The 18,370-nt window shown below is 38.5% G+C and overlaps 1 protein-coding gene across 2 annotated transcripts in view; it reads left to right on the top strand.

Moving 5' to 3' along the window:
• RBPMS (RNA binding protein, mRNA processing factor) overlaps window positions 1-18,370 on the top strand; it is a 242,100-nt gene that overhangs the window by 138,374 nt on the left and 85,356 nt on the right. For both annotated transcript variants that reach the window (XR_012689755.1, XM_075203727.1), the window contains exon 5: window positions 8,233-8,383. Coding sequence is in view for 1 of the 2 variants with exons in the window: in XM_075203727.1 (XP_075059828.1) it covers window positions 8,233-8,383 (151 nt within the window). In the remaining variant the exon portion in view is untranslated. The remainder of the gene's footprint in view (window positions 1-8,232; window positions 8,384-18,370) is intronic.

Here is an 18,370-nt window from a genome sequence, read left to right on the forward strand (position 1 = left end):
TATCAGTCCCAGAGCTCTATTCAGTTCCTCCTCATACTTGGGCTGGAATGACATGCTTAATTCATTAACCATAACATAGGTTATTTTCAAGCTATTTGATCATATCTCCTGACATTTCAAATCGCCAAAGAGGTACACTTGAGACTAAACAGATGCATTTTTGCTTGTATATATTGCATATGCATAATGTATATATTGCATACTTACCAACTTTACAATGTTGGTATCCGGGAGCCTGCGAGGGAGGTGGGCGTCATGGGGGGCGGGCCTCCAAAATCTGCGTCATTTTGGACCCGCCCCCGCGACGGCATGACGCAAAATGCGTCATTTGACAGCGGGGGGCGGGGCCAAATGCAGCGATTCACCTGGAATCGCGGCGTTTGTGACCTAGTTCAAGTGGGCAGATCCGGGATTTTGCCACACTCGCCCGGGAGTCCGGGAGACTCTCTCAAAATGCGGGAGTCTCCCGGACATTCCGGGAGAGTTGGCAAGTATGATATATTGTATATGCATAGACAGATGTGTTCATCTGTGCAGATTTGTGCTCAGTAATAAAAATAAATATATATTAACAATGTAGACTCCCAATTGTACAATTAGAAGAACGCTAGTATGATGAACATTAAAGCAACAAACAAAAAAGTCATGTGTTGGCAATCAGTGAAGGATCATTTCCATAAAAATCCAGCTGATAAAAGAGGGACAATATGGACAGAATCAGGGATAAATAAACAGTCATGTCATGTACAGTTTGTAAGTAAAATGGCAACTTGCAGTGCCTGCAGTGGACCATAGTAGAACTGGGCACTGCAAATAAAGAGCACCGGAGGTTATTTGAAAAGAAAAATGTAAGTGTGTAGATCCCCTAAATGTATAGTTATGCATAATATTTTGGTACTTTGCAAATCGAGGAAAATAATATTAATAAATGAGCAGTGAATGTTTATTGATGTACTGATGCTGAATGAACTCTCGCTCTTTGTCTTTCTGTCTCTCTCTCCCTCTCTGTCTTTCTGTCTCTCTCTCCCTCTCTCTCTCCCCCTCTCTCTCTCTGTCCTCCTTTTCTCTCTGTCTGTCTTTCTCTATGTCCTCTCTCTCTCTCTCTGTCTTTCTCTCTCTGTCTCTCTCTGTCTGTCTGTCTCTCTCTCTCTCTCTCTCTCTCTCTCTCTCTCTTTCTCTCTCTCTCGATGATCATTGAGATCTTTCTGACAAGCACAAGTAGTCTGGGTGCCCCATCACAATTACTATCTAAGTTCCAGATTCCTCTAACTGGAGCTTTCCTATTCAATAGATTATGCATTTTACAGGTATTTTAATCAATATTCTCTTGCAGTGATTAGGACATGTTAACAGCAATACATGGGAGCATCAATTAAAATACCAACTGTGGCATTCTATAGGTAGAGTTAACACTTTCCTGTACAATAAATGTTATTTGAACACCAATAAAGGAGAGCATTAATTACAGTGCCTGCATATTTGTTGAATGGGACTACTCCCAAGATACCATGGGTTTTTAACATGTTTTCCTAGACAAAGATTAATTAAGTCTGGAAGTCTGTCTTACATACTAAAAGTTGACTACATTGTAAACTATAACTGTAAGAGATTGGGTAATTGTACAAAGTCATGATATTTTTGTTGGCAATACACAATCATTTTTCAGAAAGAGATTCATAGGGAGTTGGTTTGCAGATACTTTGTAAGGGAACCCATTTTTAATATGCCTTTGACTGTGGTCAGGGCACCTGTTTATCTATGTTACTCCAATATTGAAGGGAGTGGGGATAGAACAACCTGTAGCCAATCATATCATAATAATGCTCACAGTGGCACAGAGTATATTAGGAGAAAGTTGCTGATCTTAGGAATTGCAGTGGCCAGTCCACTCCAGTGATCATATAAGTACAGGCTGCATATGACAGGGCTTCCTTAAGAACATGTTAAACATATCATTCTTAGGGGCATATTCAATTATTTGAATTCCCTGCAGAGTTAAAAGTATTTACCGTTATCACGGTAATACTAAGCCGGATTTCAGCTCGCAACTCCCTGAGTGTTAGGTACCGTAATAACGGTATTTATGCGCACTATTACCATAATGACGGTTATAGTGCGCACGCCGCGTTACTTTTCAAAGTAACACCAACAATTGAATATGCCCCTTAAGTGTAGATTAAAAATGCCAAAAAAATTCACAAAAAGAGAGGGTTGTTGGAGATGAGATTTCTCAAACTGCATCCTGTTTAAACTATCTTACCATTCAGAAGATAAGAGAAGGCACCACTGACTTATGCATTATGGTGGCAATCATTGTAAATTGATTAGGGGGGCAAAATTAATTTCTAATTAAGTAATGGGGTAAATTAATTGTATACTTTTCATTATATCAGAGTATTATAATTTTGCACCTTAATATAATGTAAACTTTAAATTTCCTTCTTAAGTCAATCCCCTTTTGGAATTGTTATTCACAACTTCCAGTGACTGAATGTGTGTATTCCCCTTGCAATCTGGGGAGCAGTTCCGCGGCCTGCTGCCACGAGAGCCAAAGTAAATCATGACAGAGAGACTATGGAGGAGATTTAATTCAGCGAAAGGTGTCCACGGAGACTCATTGTGTCAGAGATTTTACAGGAATCTCCACTCATTTTTACTCACACCCCATAGAGATGCGCAGAAAAATTTGCTGAGATTCCTACTGTAATTGCCGGCAACTGATTCTACCCCTATGAGTGAAAAGGAACAAATTTGAGGGAGAAATTACCTTAGATGTGGCTGAGTCAGGGGGAATGTACCACATTATCTCAGAATATAACATTATGAGCAAGAGATACAGCTCTCTGTCTGAGGCGCCGAGATGTTCCTTGCACAATCTCCCTGAAATTATTTTTCAAAAGTTGCAAGTATGGTTTACACTCTTTTACGGTTTCCGATTAAATCCTGTGGAGTAGTGTGATAATTGGCATTGTTCTGGAAAGTAATTGACAATGATGCCTAGTTGAACACTGCAATTGTGGTCCAGCTACAGGTTAAAATGTAGGTTTAAATAAACCTAAGGTAGCTTGTGAGGTATGGTGGGGGCATGTCTAGTGCTTCAGGAGCACTAGGATGACCCCAACCAGGGCCTCATTATCCAATAGGCTGACTAGGCTGCAGCATAGGGTGCAAGGTTTTTTTTCTTTGGGGGGGGGGGCAAAATTGTGTCAGGGAGCAGCATAAACTGAAATTAATTTTAAAATATAAGAGAATATTTCTCCAAAGAAAAAGAAAACATGAAAGAAAAATGTAGCAAGGTTTTAATGTTGACTTATTCCCATGGTAAAGGCTGAAGACAACGAGTCATTTTTGGACAGGTGCATGAGGATAAGCGAGTAGGAGACAAGCGCAAGTTCCAAAGCCCCCTCCCCTACCTTCACGCCTTCACTCTCAGAAGCGCTCATTCACGCTACCATTCCGCTATACAGTTCTGATGTGAATGAAAATAAATGCATGACAAAGATTGCTGTTACACGCTTTGAAAGTGGAGCTGAGTTTTGAAAACACGCACATGTAACATGAATGGATGGTGAAGGAAGCCGAATTCTAAATTAAGGCTGAATTTGTTTTTGCCTACTGCTTATTAGTCTGGCATGGAAGGCGAGGAGGTGGTACGAGTGTATTAACTAAGGGCAGCCAAAACCATTAATCAGGTCCTGACCCCAACTCTCATCCCTTACCTTGACAACACTGTTGAGCTGGAGGTGAACAGAGGACATACTTCCCAAATCGGGGCAGTTGGGATGTATGTAGACATGTTCCCCACCAGTTTCTGTGGAATAATATTATACTTTAATAAAAAACAGACCATAAAAGTGAGTTTACTGCATATTATTTTGTTGTAGATTATTTATATGCGATGATTTTATAGCATGTCAGACCATCCAGTGATAAATAGCAGCATATAAATATTAAGATTTTATTTTGTGATATGGAAATGATTTGGCTATTTTTTTTATTCAACGTCTATGCAGGCTGTCTGCTCCCAGTCTGTATTAATATTCCCATATAAGGGATTATATGGTAAATTTATCCTGAGGCCTGCATAGCTACAGTATATCACACATTCTTATTGTTGTTTTAATTAAACTGTTCCCACACATCCTTTAGTACTCAGGGCACCACTAATGTAAAAGTTCAATAAATTGTCAGACACAAAAACATTGCCAAGAAAAGTGAAGCATTTTTATTTTTGGTCTAGTTGATATGTGGTGATTCTTAAAAGGACATAATATTTAATGTAAAGTAATAGATTAGCAATCAGGTCGGCAGAATAGCAAATAATTATTTTTGCTGTTATGAAATGTGGATTCATTATTGCTTATAATAGTTTTGGTAATAGATGTGCTGTTCTTGAAAAATTAATTTTTTATCACTGTGACAGCAAAGGAACAATTATTATTATTAGCTTTTATTTATAAAGCGTTGACAAATTACATACAATGACACGAAAAAGATGGCACTGCCCATATGAGCTTACAATCTAAGAGGTGTGGAGAACACTTGATACATTAGGTAGAAGAATAACAACATTAGCTGCTGGTGGGGAATGTGTGTCTGGCTGTTGTAAGGCAAAAGCATTATCAACTCACAATAATAAATCATTGGCGTCTGGCATATCTGTGAGGCTACTGGTGGTGCAACACGGTATGACCGAGGAGAGAATTAAGCATAATTGCCAACTCTCCCGGAATGTCCGGGAGACTCCCGAATTTCGGGTCAGTCTCAGGGGCTCCTGGGAGAGCTGGCGATTCTCCCGCATCTGGCCCATCTGCCCACTTCAATAAAATTAGACCTGGAATGTACGGGCGGAATGTTTTGGGTCTTTTTACACTCTAAAAAGACCCAAAACAGGCATTACTTCACCGGGGGCGGGGCCAAAATGCCCCCTCCACCCATACCCCCCTCCAGAATCTCCCGGACCCAGCCAACATAAGGTTGGCAACTATGGAATAAAGCAACAAGTACTGTTTGTAACCAATAGCAATCTCTCAAGCGCTCCTGTGAGTGCTGCCCTCCATCTATAAAGTAGCGTCACCGCACCAATAAACCAGTCTTTCTTGTCCACAATCTTTTTCCAAAGATGAGTGCACTATCTGTTCCTTCTTTACCTGTCTCCTCTTCAACGTGTTTTTTAAATCTTAGCGGGAATTCAATTCCTAGCGATGTGCCACAAAGTACCTTTGGAGCAGTTATAAAATCACAGGGAAAATGTCCTACAGCCCATTACTAGGAATTTAATTCCTCCCCTATAGTCTTTTTCAAGGCGTTGGTGAGTGTAATTAAATTCTGTTTTTTACTAACCAATTAAAAGTCTGTGATGTAATGTAACATTAAACTTCCACATAAGATATATACATAACTGTTCAAACAGGAGCAATCCTTTTCCATGGAACTTGATACGCACACCTATAAACTTCATTATTATTATTATTATTAATTTTATTTATAGGGGACCACATGAGGTCCACAGTGTAGTAGAGAGATGTAGGGAGAAGTAGGGGTTGGAGAGGCCCTTGTATGTGAGGGTGAAGAGATTGAAGAGGATACTGTAGGGGAAGGGGAGCCAGTGTAAGGTTTGGCAGAGAGGGGAGGCAGGTGTGGAGAAGCATGAACCTATTCAAGAAACCACTTTAATTCAAAGCAAGTGTTTTCAATTAATAGATTGATTTCATTGGATTTTGCTAATCTGCTATTAGTACCTCTACTCTCCCAATTTGACTACAGTAATTCCTGCTAAACTTTTATACATTTTTACAAACAATGATGGTGTTTTTTGAAGTGTTCTGAAACCAAATGGCAGTTTAATCCTTTTTTAATGTTCCTAATATGCTCTGACAGATAGATGTAATGGATGAGTTGTTTTTCCAACATAAACTAAACCATAGTTTTACTCTAATAGCAATAGTAGTAGTAATAATAATTATAATAATAATAATAATAATAATAATATAATAATGTTTTTTTTGTAAGGCATGTCACAAAGTCTCCAATTGGATAAATCTGTTTGTGCACTGAAAATGTAATACATTTATTATTCTTACTCCTGTTTACCAGATTTGTAGAAACTGTTTTAATATATATTTGTCTTATTCTCACATAAATATGCACTTTTCAAGTGTTTAGTTTTCAAACTGATTGCCTTTCTATACGAAAAGGTTTATTGGGTAAGATATTAATTAAAATTGGATCCTTAAACTGTGAACTAAAAGCAAGCTTAAAACTTCTTTTCTCCATTGTTTTCTTTATGAGCCAATAAACAGTCTCTTAGCTCTAAAAAATGAATGATATATTTACTAGACTGATAAGTTAAATTAATATTATACATAATATTATTATTATTATTATTATTATTATTATTATTATTATTATGGTAGCAAAAATGTCTTAAATCTTCCCCACTCGCTCTTCATATAAACAAGAATGTTGTCAATAAACGTACATCAGGACACTAGGTTCACCCCATAAGGATGACCTCTCCATACTGAAGTGTCTTCCCAAAAACTCACAAATAAATTTGCGTGAGTCAAAGTAATGCCTTTTGTAAAATATCTACTAATAATATTCACAAATATAAATATTTGAAAATTTCAGGAGCTTGTCAATATTGAAGATATGAGATAAGACTATAATATTTGCTTACCTCCCAACATTTATGGTTAGGAATTGGGACATTGTGTGGCTTGACTGCACTACACATGGGAGTGCCACATTACATTGGAGACATCATGTCTCCAATGTAATGCACGTCTCAGACATGCCACGTCCCCCTGGGGCATGCACACCACGTCGGTAAAGCTGGGCCGCATTCAGCCCCATTCCCCTCCCTTAAAAGCACCCATTCTTTGCATCGTGCACCAACTATTGGTACACGCAGCATTGAAAGGGCTTCACCCAGTCGGACATCACCCAACTGTCTCCAAATTTGGACCAATGTCCTGATAATCAGGAGAGTACCCTAAAGTCGGCACTGTGCCGCTCAAATTGGAACAGTTGGAAGATTTGTCTTTGTAGGACATGTTTTTCTAAAGCCAGTAATCACATTGAAGGAACACTGTAACCAGACAATGGTTGATTAACTTTAATAATAACTTGCATTCAGATACATAGCCAAGCAAAATACAGTGACTGTTTTATATGATTCTGTTAGGTAACTGTAAAACATGCAATGTGGTGGTCGCTAAGGACCAGAGATGAGTATTACTACTATAGAACAGTTTTGTTAAACACTTTCTTACCTGGGGCCCCAAGTGTCAGCGTGTCCTTGTTCTCTCACCCAAAACGGTAGATTTCCATTATGATGTATTTACATATTCGACAATCAGGTGACACCAAAAACACAGATTCTGGACACACAGGTTGCGCACATCTGCTGTAGATTATAATTAACATGTTACTGCTGTGTAGTGCATATATTGCACATTGAAAGATGAAAGCAGAATGTCTTATTATTTGTAACCAAAGGAAATGCTTTAACACTAATTATTGTCATCAATTAACTTTATTTCACTTTGACTTCACTTCTTTGCCAGGTTGTTGCTTAAACAGTTTCCCAATCATTGTATGCTTACCAGGATATTTGTCTTTGCAATACCAGTTGATCAACAACTTATATTATTATCCCTTCTGTATATTCTGTTCTCAATTACCTTACTTACTCTAACTTGATTGTTTGTAAAATATTTCAGTGTAAATCAAGTTTTGCAAACAAACTATGGACTTAAGCTGAAAGTGCACTGGAGGGTTTATGTAATTAAATAGTGCGGGACAAATGTGATGTAGCCCATAGTGACCATTTATATATTACCTTTCATTAGTCTGTTCACACCTAGCTGCTAAAAGCTTCTGTCTGATCAGTTGTTAAGAATATTGACACTGGAGTATAATTGATTGTGCTAAATAATCAGAAGATTATTTATTTAGTCAAATGATTGCAGGGAAAGATCTCAATTGACACGCAGCTTGCATGAGTTCTTTGTCAGGAGCAACAATCATACATTTTATATAAGCGTGGTTACAAAGATTGAAGCATAATGATTGAACAAAGAACAATACATCAGAAATGGCTGTGCCTTAAGAGTTGCAACACATTACTGCTCCTTGCACGTGCCATTAGATAAATCATACATGTGCATGGATTTTCTTGAACTTTGTCAGCCTAGTGAATAAATGTTTATCATTTAATGGTTTCAGGGTATACGTTTTGATCCAGAAATTCCTCAGACGTTACGGCTGGAGTTTGCAAAAGCAAACACGAAGATGGCCAAAAGCAAACTTGTCGGAACCCCAAATCCCAGCACACCTCAGCTGAACAACGTACCTCAGTTTATCTCCAGGGATCAATGTGAGTTCTGGATTTCTCTTGATGTATTTATAGCCAAGTATATATAGTATAAAGTTGTTGCTTGACCAGAAATTTTTTTAATATTTAATCGGTCAATTTTCGAAAATTTGTTCATGTACAGTGATTTTGAGTATTGCAGATATCATATTTTATGGAAAATATAGAAAGACAGAGTTAAATACAGCAAACTACAAAAGCAAATGTAATAGGCAAGCCTATAATAGCCATATGACAAGGTACAGTTTTGTTATTCGATAGCTGATGTGCTGCATTATAAATTACAGAAGGTCATATGTGGTGATTTCACATTAGAATCTTGGCTCTTGGATCGGTTTGGGGTTCTTTTTGGGGGGTTTTGTTAGGTTTTAAGAATAATGATGGCAGAGGAATTTTGGGTTACCATAATTGAAGAGTAATTGATGTTTGACAGATTTGTGAAAACTGTAATAGGATCTTTCCATTCTTTCCTTTTTTAATGAGTTAACACATAGCACCTTGATGTCATTTGTTAGAACAGAATTTAATTTGTATTTATTAATAAACCATATTAAACTACTAAAGCGTGCTGAAAATAGCTTTTTAGATATGATTAAACGGTAACTACAGTCAAAATTATGTTTTTTATTTAATTATTTATCTGTTATTGAAGCATACAGTATTGGATACCTGGCTATAACATAAATAATTCAGTTAGGTACACCAGTGCTTGATAAACACATAAACAGTGCTTGACATACCACATCAGTGACACATATGCTGATGAACTGTAATGCAAGGTAGGTAGAAAAACCAGACAAGTAACATCATCATCATCATCATTTATTTGGAGCTTACAGTCTAAATTCCCTAATATAGACACACACTCACACACATACAGACAAACAGAGAGGGAGACAGACAGACAGGTAGAGACTAGGGTCAATTTTGATAGCAACCAATTAACCTACTAGTATGTTTTTGGAGTGTGGGAGGAAACCGGAGCACCCGGAGGAAACCCACGCAAACACAGGAAGAACATACAAACTCCACACAGATAAGGCCATGGTCGGGAATTGAACTCATGACCCCAGCACTGTGAGGCAGAAGTGCTACCACTTCGCCACCGTGCTGTAAGTAATGAGACAAGTGGAAGATTCCCTGGAGCTTCCAAGACCCTTCCCCCAATTGGTTTAAAGATTAATTGGCAGGTCTTGCATGCCAGAAACAGGTTTCATCGCAGATAGTTTCAGACTAGGTTAGCACCATCCACTTATCAGTGTGCCAACAGCCATCTACTGGTTATCAGTTACTGCGCAGTGGCACAAAGCATGACTAAGATGCAGGCAGAGCACTTGGAAGCATCCCACCTCTTGGCCGACAGGCATGTCTTTGTAGTAAAGATACCCCCAGGCCCAGCTTGCGATTGCTGGGCAGACTAAGGAAAAAAAATTAAACAGTTTATTAGCAGCAGCGCAAATATTGGAGGTGCTCAAGCACCTGCAACACCAACAAAGCTGGCACCTATGAATCTGTATACCCAACTGAATTGGTGACAGTGTGGGGATTTCACTGTCAGAAGCATTCGTACTTTGCACGGTGTGAAGCATGTAGAGCAAACGGTGGCATCCTAGCATGTCTGCTGTCATCAGGGATCACAGAATCGGTAGTATCAGCTACCGTTCTATGGTAAGTGCTCTGAATTTGCCCTAAACTTAAACACCATAACCACAAGGGTAGCTTGTGGCATTTAGGTTTAAGGCAGAACAAGAGAAGAACTAAAAAGGTGTATTAAAAAATCAATGCAAAGAAAAATATATTTTATAGATATAAAACAATGTGTGTATGTACAGCCATGGCCAAAAGTTTTGAGAATGACACAAAAAATATTTTTCACAGCCTGCTGCCTCAGTTTTTATGATGGCAATTTGCATATACTCCAGAATGTCATGAAGAGTGATCAGATGAATTGCAAGTAATTTCAAAGTCCCTCTTTGTCATTACAATGAACTTTATCCCAAAAACAATATTTCCACTGCATTTCAGCCCTGCCACAAAAGGACCAGCTGAAATCAGGTGAGAGTGTTGACAAGGACAAGTCTGGAGACCACTCTGTCATGCTGATTGAGTTAAAATAACAGACTGGAAGCTTTAAAAGGAGAGTGGTGCTTGAAATCATTGTTCTTACTCTGTTAACCATGGTTACCTGCAAGGAAACATATGCAGTCATCATTGCTTTGCACAAAAAGGTCTTCACAGGCAAGAATATTGCTTCTAGTAAGATTACACCTAAATTAAACATTTATCGGATCATCGAGAACTTCAAGGAGAGAGGTTCAATCGTTGTGAAGAAGACTTCAGGGCTCCAAAGAATGTCCAGCAAGTGCAAGGTCCATCTCCTAAAGTTGATTCAGCTGCGGGTTCGGGGCACCACCAGTACAAAGCTTGCTCAGGAATGGCAGCAGGCAGGTGTGAGTGCATCTGCACGCACAGTCAGGCAAAAACTTTTGGAAGATGACCTGGTGTCAAGAAGGCCAGCAAAGAAGCCACTTCTCTCCAGGAAAAACATCAGGTACAGACTGATATTCTGCAAAAGATACAGGCATTAGACTGCTGAGGACTGGGGTACAGTCATTTTCTCAGTCCTGTGTCATGCCAACAGTAAAGCATCCTGAGACCATTCATGTGTGGGGTTGCTTCTCAGCCAAGTGAGTGGGCTCACTCACAATTTTACCTAATAACACAGCCATGAATAAAGAATGGTACCAAAACATCCTCCAACAGCAACTTCTCCCAACCATCCAAGAACAGTTTGATGATGAACAATGCCTTTTCCAGCATGATGAAGCACCTTGCCATAAGGCAAAAGTGATAACTAAGAGGCTCAGGGATCAAAATATCAAAATTTTGGGTCCATGGACAGGAAACTCCTCAGACCTTAATCCCATTGAAAACTTATGATTAATCCTCAAGAGGTGGGTGACCATCAGAAACCCCACAAAGTCTGACAAGGGAATACAAGCATTGAATTGGCAAGAATGGGCGGCCATCAGTCAGTATGTGGCCCAGAATTTGATTGACAGCATGCCAGGGCGAATTCCAGAGGTCTTCAAAGAGAAGTGTGAACACTGCAAATATTGACTCTTTGCATAAACTTAATGTAATTGTCAATAAAAGCCTTTGACACTTATGAAATGCTTGTAATTTTATTTCAGTATACCATAGCAAAATATGACAAAAAGTTCTAAAAACACTGAAGCAACGAACTTTGTGAAAACCAATATTTGTCTCATTCTCAAAACTTTTGGCCATGACTGTATGTATATATATATATATATATATATATATATATATATATATATATATATATAGTGACAGAAACACTGCTGGAATAGAGTTTCTGGGCAGATATGTTTCTTCCAGGTTTCTGACCCACATGTTTTAAAGATCCCAGGGAAATTGTTTTGTGTGGGAAGGAGTTTCCCAAAGTGTGTGTTCAGCTTTAGAGAAAAGCTGGTAAAGGCTCCTCGAGTGTAACCAGAGAGAGAAGGGTGGCCTCCTTTTATAGGGCCCAGTCCAGGTCTTCTGCTCTGCCAGTATGACAGCAGACTGGTTAATGATTGCATCTGTGAGTGCTGTTTAAAAGGATGTCAGTCCTGGTCTGAGTTGCTGCCCTGCCTGGGGGAAGGGACTGCAGAACGCCTGATATTGAATGTGTGTATATATCTCTATCTATCTATCTATATATATATATATATATATATATATATATATATATGTATATATATATATAGGAATATGGCTCAATTACCATAAATAAAGTCACAAATACTGTGCAGAGTCCATTTTTTAAACATAATATCCTTAGTTGTTCAACATATGAGAATAGGCCTGCACCTGCTATATAGAAAAAGTTGCAAAATTTATTTGGAAAAAGTAAGAAAAGTTACAGTGTCCTGATGAAAGCAAGGTGTGCTAAATCAATCATAGGTCAGGGCATGATCTAGTAATGTATCTTTTCTTACTTTGTTCAACTAAATTTTGTAACTTTTTCTATATAGCTTGTGCAGGTCTGTTCTCATTTATTGAACAACTAAGGATATATGCAAACACTATCACTTATGTATTGCAGTATGGCAGATTTAAGAATTTTACACACCTCTAGATGTTCAGGATACACTTTTGTTTATTATTCAATCCTTTAATGAGTGAAAGAGATGGCGCCCAGTCCCTTCTGCCTGCAGTAACATTGATGATGTGTTATAACAAGTTATTTGTTATCCTGTATCTAAGCTGTAAAATGTTTTCAGTTTATTAAACAGAAGATGAGCATGGAGGTGATGACATCAAAATGAGAGCTTTGCAGTTGTTTTGTTTGTTAGTTTGTAAGTATGAAAGATTTCTCTGAGGCACAGTCATGGCAGCTGGTAATGACACATTCCTCATGCTATTCTGTAGTAATTAGGAAATGTGATCCTATTTTGTAATCTCGGCGAACTCGTCAGGAATCTGTCAATGAGCTTATTATGAGTTACAAGTTCAGGGTTGAAGGATCCCTGCGACTGTCCTCACAGAAAAGGGCATTTATGAGAATTGGTACACGGGAAATGGGGCTGTAACCTATAGCAAATAATCAGATTGTCATTTTCTTTTAGTATAGCTAAATACTATACACTATAGAAGGGCCAGACCATCCGCTCAGCCCGACAAGGCCAAATCTGGAAGATCTGAGGGGTTATATTAGCGTGATTTGATGATAACTGCCTATATGGTGAGATGTTGTCATCGTTCGATGACATCTACAATGCGCTCTGTTCGGCATTTGGTGGTCTTTTAGTGCCCATAAATGCAGTGATTTGCAGGCAATTCGGTAAAAAGCAGCCTAATTGGCTGTGCAAATTGCATTGTGCATGGGCACCACTGAGGGTCATATATTAAGAGCTAAAAGTGTAGAACTGCAATACTTCTTGATGTGCATTTTGGCCCCATGATGAAATTCCGCGATTGCTTCATCTCGCCACGGGTGGCCAAAATGACACTTTTTACCGCAAGTCACATTATATAACAGGAAATATACATTATTTTCTGTATATCTTAAACATATGCTGCATAACTGCGTTGGAATCACTCCAGCAATTGTTATTGTACAAATATACAGCACGTGTATTCATATGAATGACTGTGTAGCAAAGTTGTTTTTATATACCGGGCGCAAATGTGATTACATGTTATTATATTATGTGTTATAGAATAAGATTTTGCAACTCAAGTAGCTTTAACTGTTTGTTTTCTGGATTTCTAGATTTCCTTGAAGAAGTCAACTCTAATAGAGTACTTGTAAACATGAATTATGTTCTTTTTCTTAAACTGAAAGCCTAATGTACTTTTTACTGAAGACAGGACAAGTCTAACATTCCGCTAGCCTAGGAAAGAATTGAAATTGTCTATTGTGCTACAATGTTACCTTACACATCATCATTGAGCCGACTCAGTAGCTATTTTGTAAACTATAACCGCCATGAACATATGGGAGCACTCTCCTTGTGTACACCTCCAGCATGGTGAGAAGGTGATAACTGGCTCAAATGACAGGTTAAGCTAGTGAGAGCTAGCTTTCCATCGCTGATGATATATTCTTGGTTGGGTGTTTATCAAATCAGTATCAATAAACAAAAGACCACAATACATCTGAATAACATAACTGTCAATGATCTGTTCCTCTTCTATGCAAATGGTGGCAAAAAAAGAATTCAGCAAATGTTTATTGCATGAGTTTGTGATGAATTTAACAGTTATAATTAAAATACTTGACTGGGTCAGGACTTGCTGCATCTGTTTCCATATAGGCAAATCCCGAAAACATGACCTGTTGGCGTTCCTCCTAACATTTGCAAAATCAGGAAAAATTAGGCAACTCCCTGATCTGCCCAAACCTTGCCGGATCTGTTCTTGTCACACCTATTTCCCATCTCACACCCCTTTTACCCACTGGAAATTACAAAGGTGAACACGTCTGTGTTAAGGTAGTTTAGAAACAGAAACTATGAACTAGAATCAGGAATTTAAAACCTGCTGTCAGTCAAGGAAGTAATTCTGAATGCTGTAAACAAATCACCAAGCCAGTGTAACGATACTGGTCTGTTAGCAGAAGTCCAATGGCCGATTGAGCTAAATACAAACAGTCAGTATACTGAGCAACGTAAGACTGTCCAGAATATACATTGGTAGAAGATATTCAGATGTATGCACATAGAGCTCTATTGAAGAGACATAGGCATATTGAGCCTGATTAATTACGGAATATAAATGCCGATATGCCGTATTTTGAGTTAATTTGCACTGCACATGCCCAGAAACAAACTATACCCCATAAAAAAACAATGAACATCCAAATCATCTTTGAACACAAAGGACACGACAGCTTACAATTTCATGGGCGTAACGGTGAGGGGCCTGGGCGTATGGACATAGTCAAATGTATTGTAAGGGCATACCAAGCTTGAGCATATGCAGAAGTGTTTTTCATTTATATCACTGTCTCTGGATGCTAGGTTTAGAATAGGACAGCTGTGGGATCTTGCATGAATAGTATAGGATCTTTTGGAATGCTCAAGGATAGCTCTTAAAAGAATTGTTACAGACAACAACACTTTAATGTAGCGAAGATGTACACACACAGTAAAAAAAACTTGTGCTCTTTCTGTAGTAGAGTCAAAAGCAGTTTCCACTCCTGCCATAACTTCAAATAAGCTGGGTCATTTCTGGATCCTGGGTTGATGTGAGCAGGATGTATAGTCATTAGGACTAGATACAACCAGGCCAATGGACAAGGATTTTCTACTCATGTGCAGTTCATTTCTCCCTTGCTTAGATAACACCAACCCCCAATTGGTCTTAGACCAGACAGTCAATTATCCTGTGGACATCCTATATCAGAAATACATCAATACATTCTACATCCATGTACACAAGGCACAATACTTTGGAAATACAAACAGAATAATTTACTAATGGATAGGGCATCACTAATTTAAAAAATACATTATAAGCATGAATGCACACTTTTTTATATATTAATATTATGTTCGCAAAGTGCCTGATACACTATCAAAAAGTTTAAAACTTTTCCTGATGCACAAGCACAGTGAAGAGAATGGGGGCCCACCATAGTGTATATTAGCAACAGTGAAGTATTGCAATGCCAGTTATACCTCTCCCTAATACAATTGAACCATTTTTATGCTGCATTGCTTGGTTATGATTTACATAGCTGGGGTAACGCACCCCAAAATGACATATAGAATCTTGTTCCCTAATGAGTTGGTGGGCAGCACATTAAATTAGCTGTATCCCACCTTTGAGTGGTGGGTGTGGGACATTTACAATTAACTGCTGGGGACTCATCCTGGGTAAGTGGCTCGGAGTTTGGTAGCAAAATGTGACATCAGGTCTGACCTTTAGGATCCACCCATTCCAAAGGAGGAGATGGCATCACAGAGTTTACACTTAAAGGTTTCACGGGAGCTGATGTGGAGGCTGGTGGTGCAGGATCTGATACAGCATACTTGCCTACTTTTAGGCACTGAAGTCTGGGAGATCCCAGACAGGGGGTGTGACTATAAGACGGGATGGGGTGGGGCGCGGTCAATCGCGTCATTTTGCCAACCCGCTGAAATTGATGTTTTAATGGGGGGCAGGGCCAAAATGTTGCAAATTGCATTATTTTGACTAGGTATTTTCCGGATGCAGGAGACTTGCCTACTCTCCTGGGAGTCCGGGAGACCGCCCTGGGTTTCGGGAGTCTCTCGGACATTCCGGGAAAGTTGGCAAGTATGCAATACAGACACTGCTGAGTTTAATGTAAAACAGTCAAGAAGTCATTCAAGTTGTGCATGAGGATACTTGGATAATGGGAGAAGAATAAAACGATGGATCTGCACAGAACCTGTTACATGAATGCAGGCAATTCTGTAGAGCTCCCATAAAAATAAAGTGGCGGATGTGCCGAGGGTTTAGAAGTAAAAGTTGTAGACACTTTGTGCCTGAGTCATTAAGGAAAGTAAAGCATAAAAAAGGAGTAAATTTGCATCTGGACAAAACTATGCTGCATTAGAGGGGGAGGTAAATTTAAAATGTGGGGACACATTTATAGTTGGGATAGGACATGTCCTAGATCAACGTTAAGTTTCAGTGTAAAAATAAAGCTATCAAGTATTTGTGTGCTACATACAAAAACAGCCAGTATTTTCCTTATGTGCAAAAGAATAAACTAATTTGCACCCCTTACATTATAACATGGCTTGTCCAGGAGCAAACTTGCTCCTTTTTTTTGTTTTGCTCTCATTAATAACCCAGGCCTTTAGGGATTTCACTGCCCTCATACCAATATTCCCCACTTCCCAAACTAACACACCTGTTAAAAAAAACAAGAGATTACAAGAACACAAAATCCCTGGCTCAATAATAAAAATTATCCTACAAAATGAAACCCATAGGGCTCATATTGTGTCTTTTGCATATGCACAAAAATTGCAATTTCTAATCTAGTGTATAGATGCGTCCACTGTAAAGATGTGATCGCATCATAATCACATGGATATTTGCACCAGGCCTATGGCACATGCTAAAATATACCTCTTAAGAGGGGTATTTTAAATCTACCTTAAATCCAAATTGGATGCATCTGTAAGAGGTGTGGCTAAATTCTCAAACACGTGTGTATGCATAGTGCGGCTAAATTTACACAAGTCACATTTTTACGGGCTGAAAATGAAGTTACATCCAATTCTGAAAGAGGCCCTTAGTACTTTGCGTCACTCTGCAGTAACACTATACAACTGTGATATACCTATACAATATAAACCGATAAGAGATGGCAGAAGGCCTCGGCACTACAAACATGCACTCTAAAGGCAATGTGGAAAAATGTTGATTTTTTTATTTTGTTATAAGAATGTTATATTGAATTGATTCCTTTCTGAAAATAAATCAGGATTGTGGATACACCTTTCCTGTTCTCTTCTGTATATTTTCTTCATGTTACCTGGCCTGCTTCTGTTGAAACTTCATGGCTAGATTTTAGGAACTTGTCACTTCTTCCACTTTTTGTTTCTCATTTTTAGAATGTCTTATAAGATCTGTTGTTTCTTGTTTTGCTCAAGATAAAAGTGATATTGTCTTCTCTTCTCACAAATGTAACTAATGACTCAGTTCTAAAGCATCTGTTTAAAGTAAACTGCAAATGAACCTTAAATACAGTTTGTTACGTGTAATGCTTTAAAAGCCATGAGAGCTGTAAATTGTTAAGTTAAGGCAGAGGATGACGGCTGACTTTGATATCATTCATCTTACTTTCCCGTGTATAATTAGAACAAGATGTTTACAATACTGTCCCCTATCTGTGTTTTCATTCAGATTTTCATTCTTAAAGGATGTTTGCAGTTTTTATCTTAATAGCAATAAGTAAATTCCTCTGTAAAGGGTAATGCAGACCTATTTTAGGTAAACTTATATCACTAAATACCAATTCATCAATGCAGTAAGTTCTAACAAAAAGTGATCATTGGTCCATAAAGCTTGCAACTTGAGTGTTGCTAGGTTCTCAAAAGGCCCCGGCCCACAATCAGCCTCAAAACATTCCTAGACACTCCCACTACAGGAGTATTGTGGAACATTAGTTAATAAATAAGTTAAGTTTATAACAGCTAGACTAGTTCTGGAGCAGTGCTGTAACTAGACATTTTAGTGCCCTGGGCGAGACAAGGCGTCGGCGCCCCCGATCGAAGTGGGAGTGGCATTTGCCAAGTGGGTGTGGCCAACCTAATTTGGGGGTGTGACTAGCACTTTACTAAAAGAATTCTGTTACACATATTTGCAAATGCATGGTATATATATCTATATACATATAGCTAAATTAACAACCGGTTCTCTGCCCTAATGAACATTTAAAGTATACAAAAATATACACCGAAAGGTATTCTAATATTTCATGCATTTAATACTTAAATAAGA

This window comes from Mixophyes fleayi, chromosome 1 (assembly GCF_038048845.1).
Source record: "Mixophyes fleayi isolate aMixFle1 chromosome 1, aMixFle1.hap1, whole genome shotgun sequence".
In the NCBI taxonomy this organism is placed as follows: Eukaryota; Metazoa; Chordata; class Amphibia; order Anura; family Limnodynastidae; genus Mixophyes; species Mixophyes fleayi.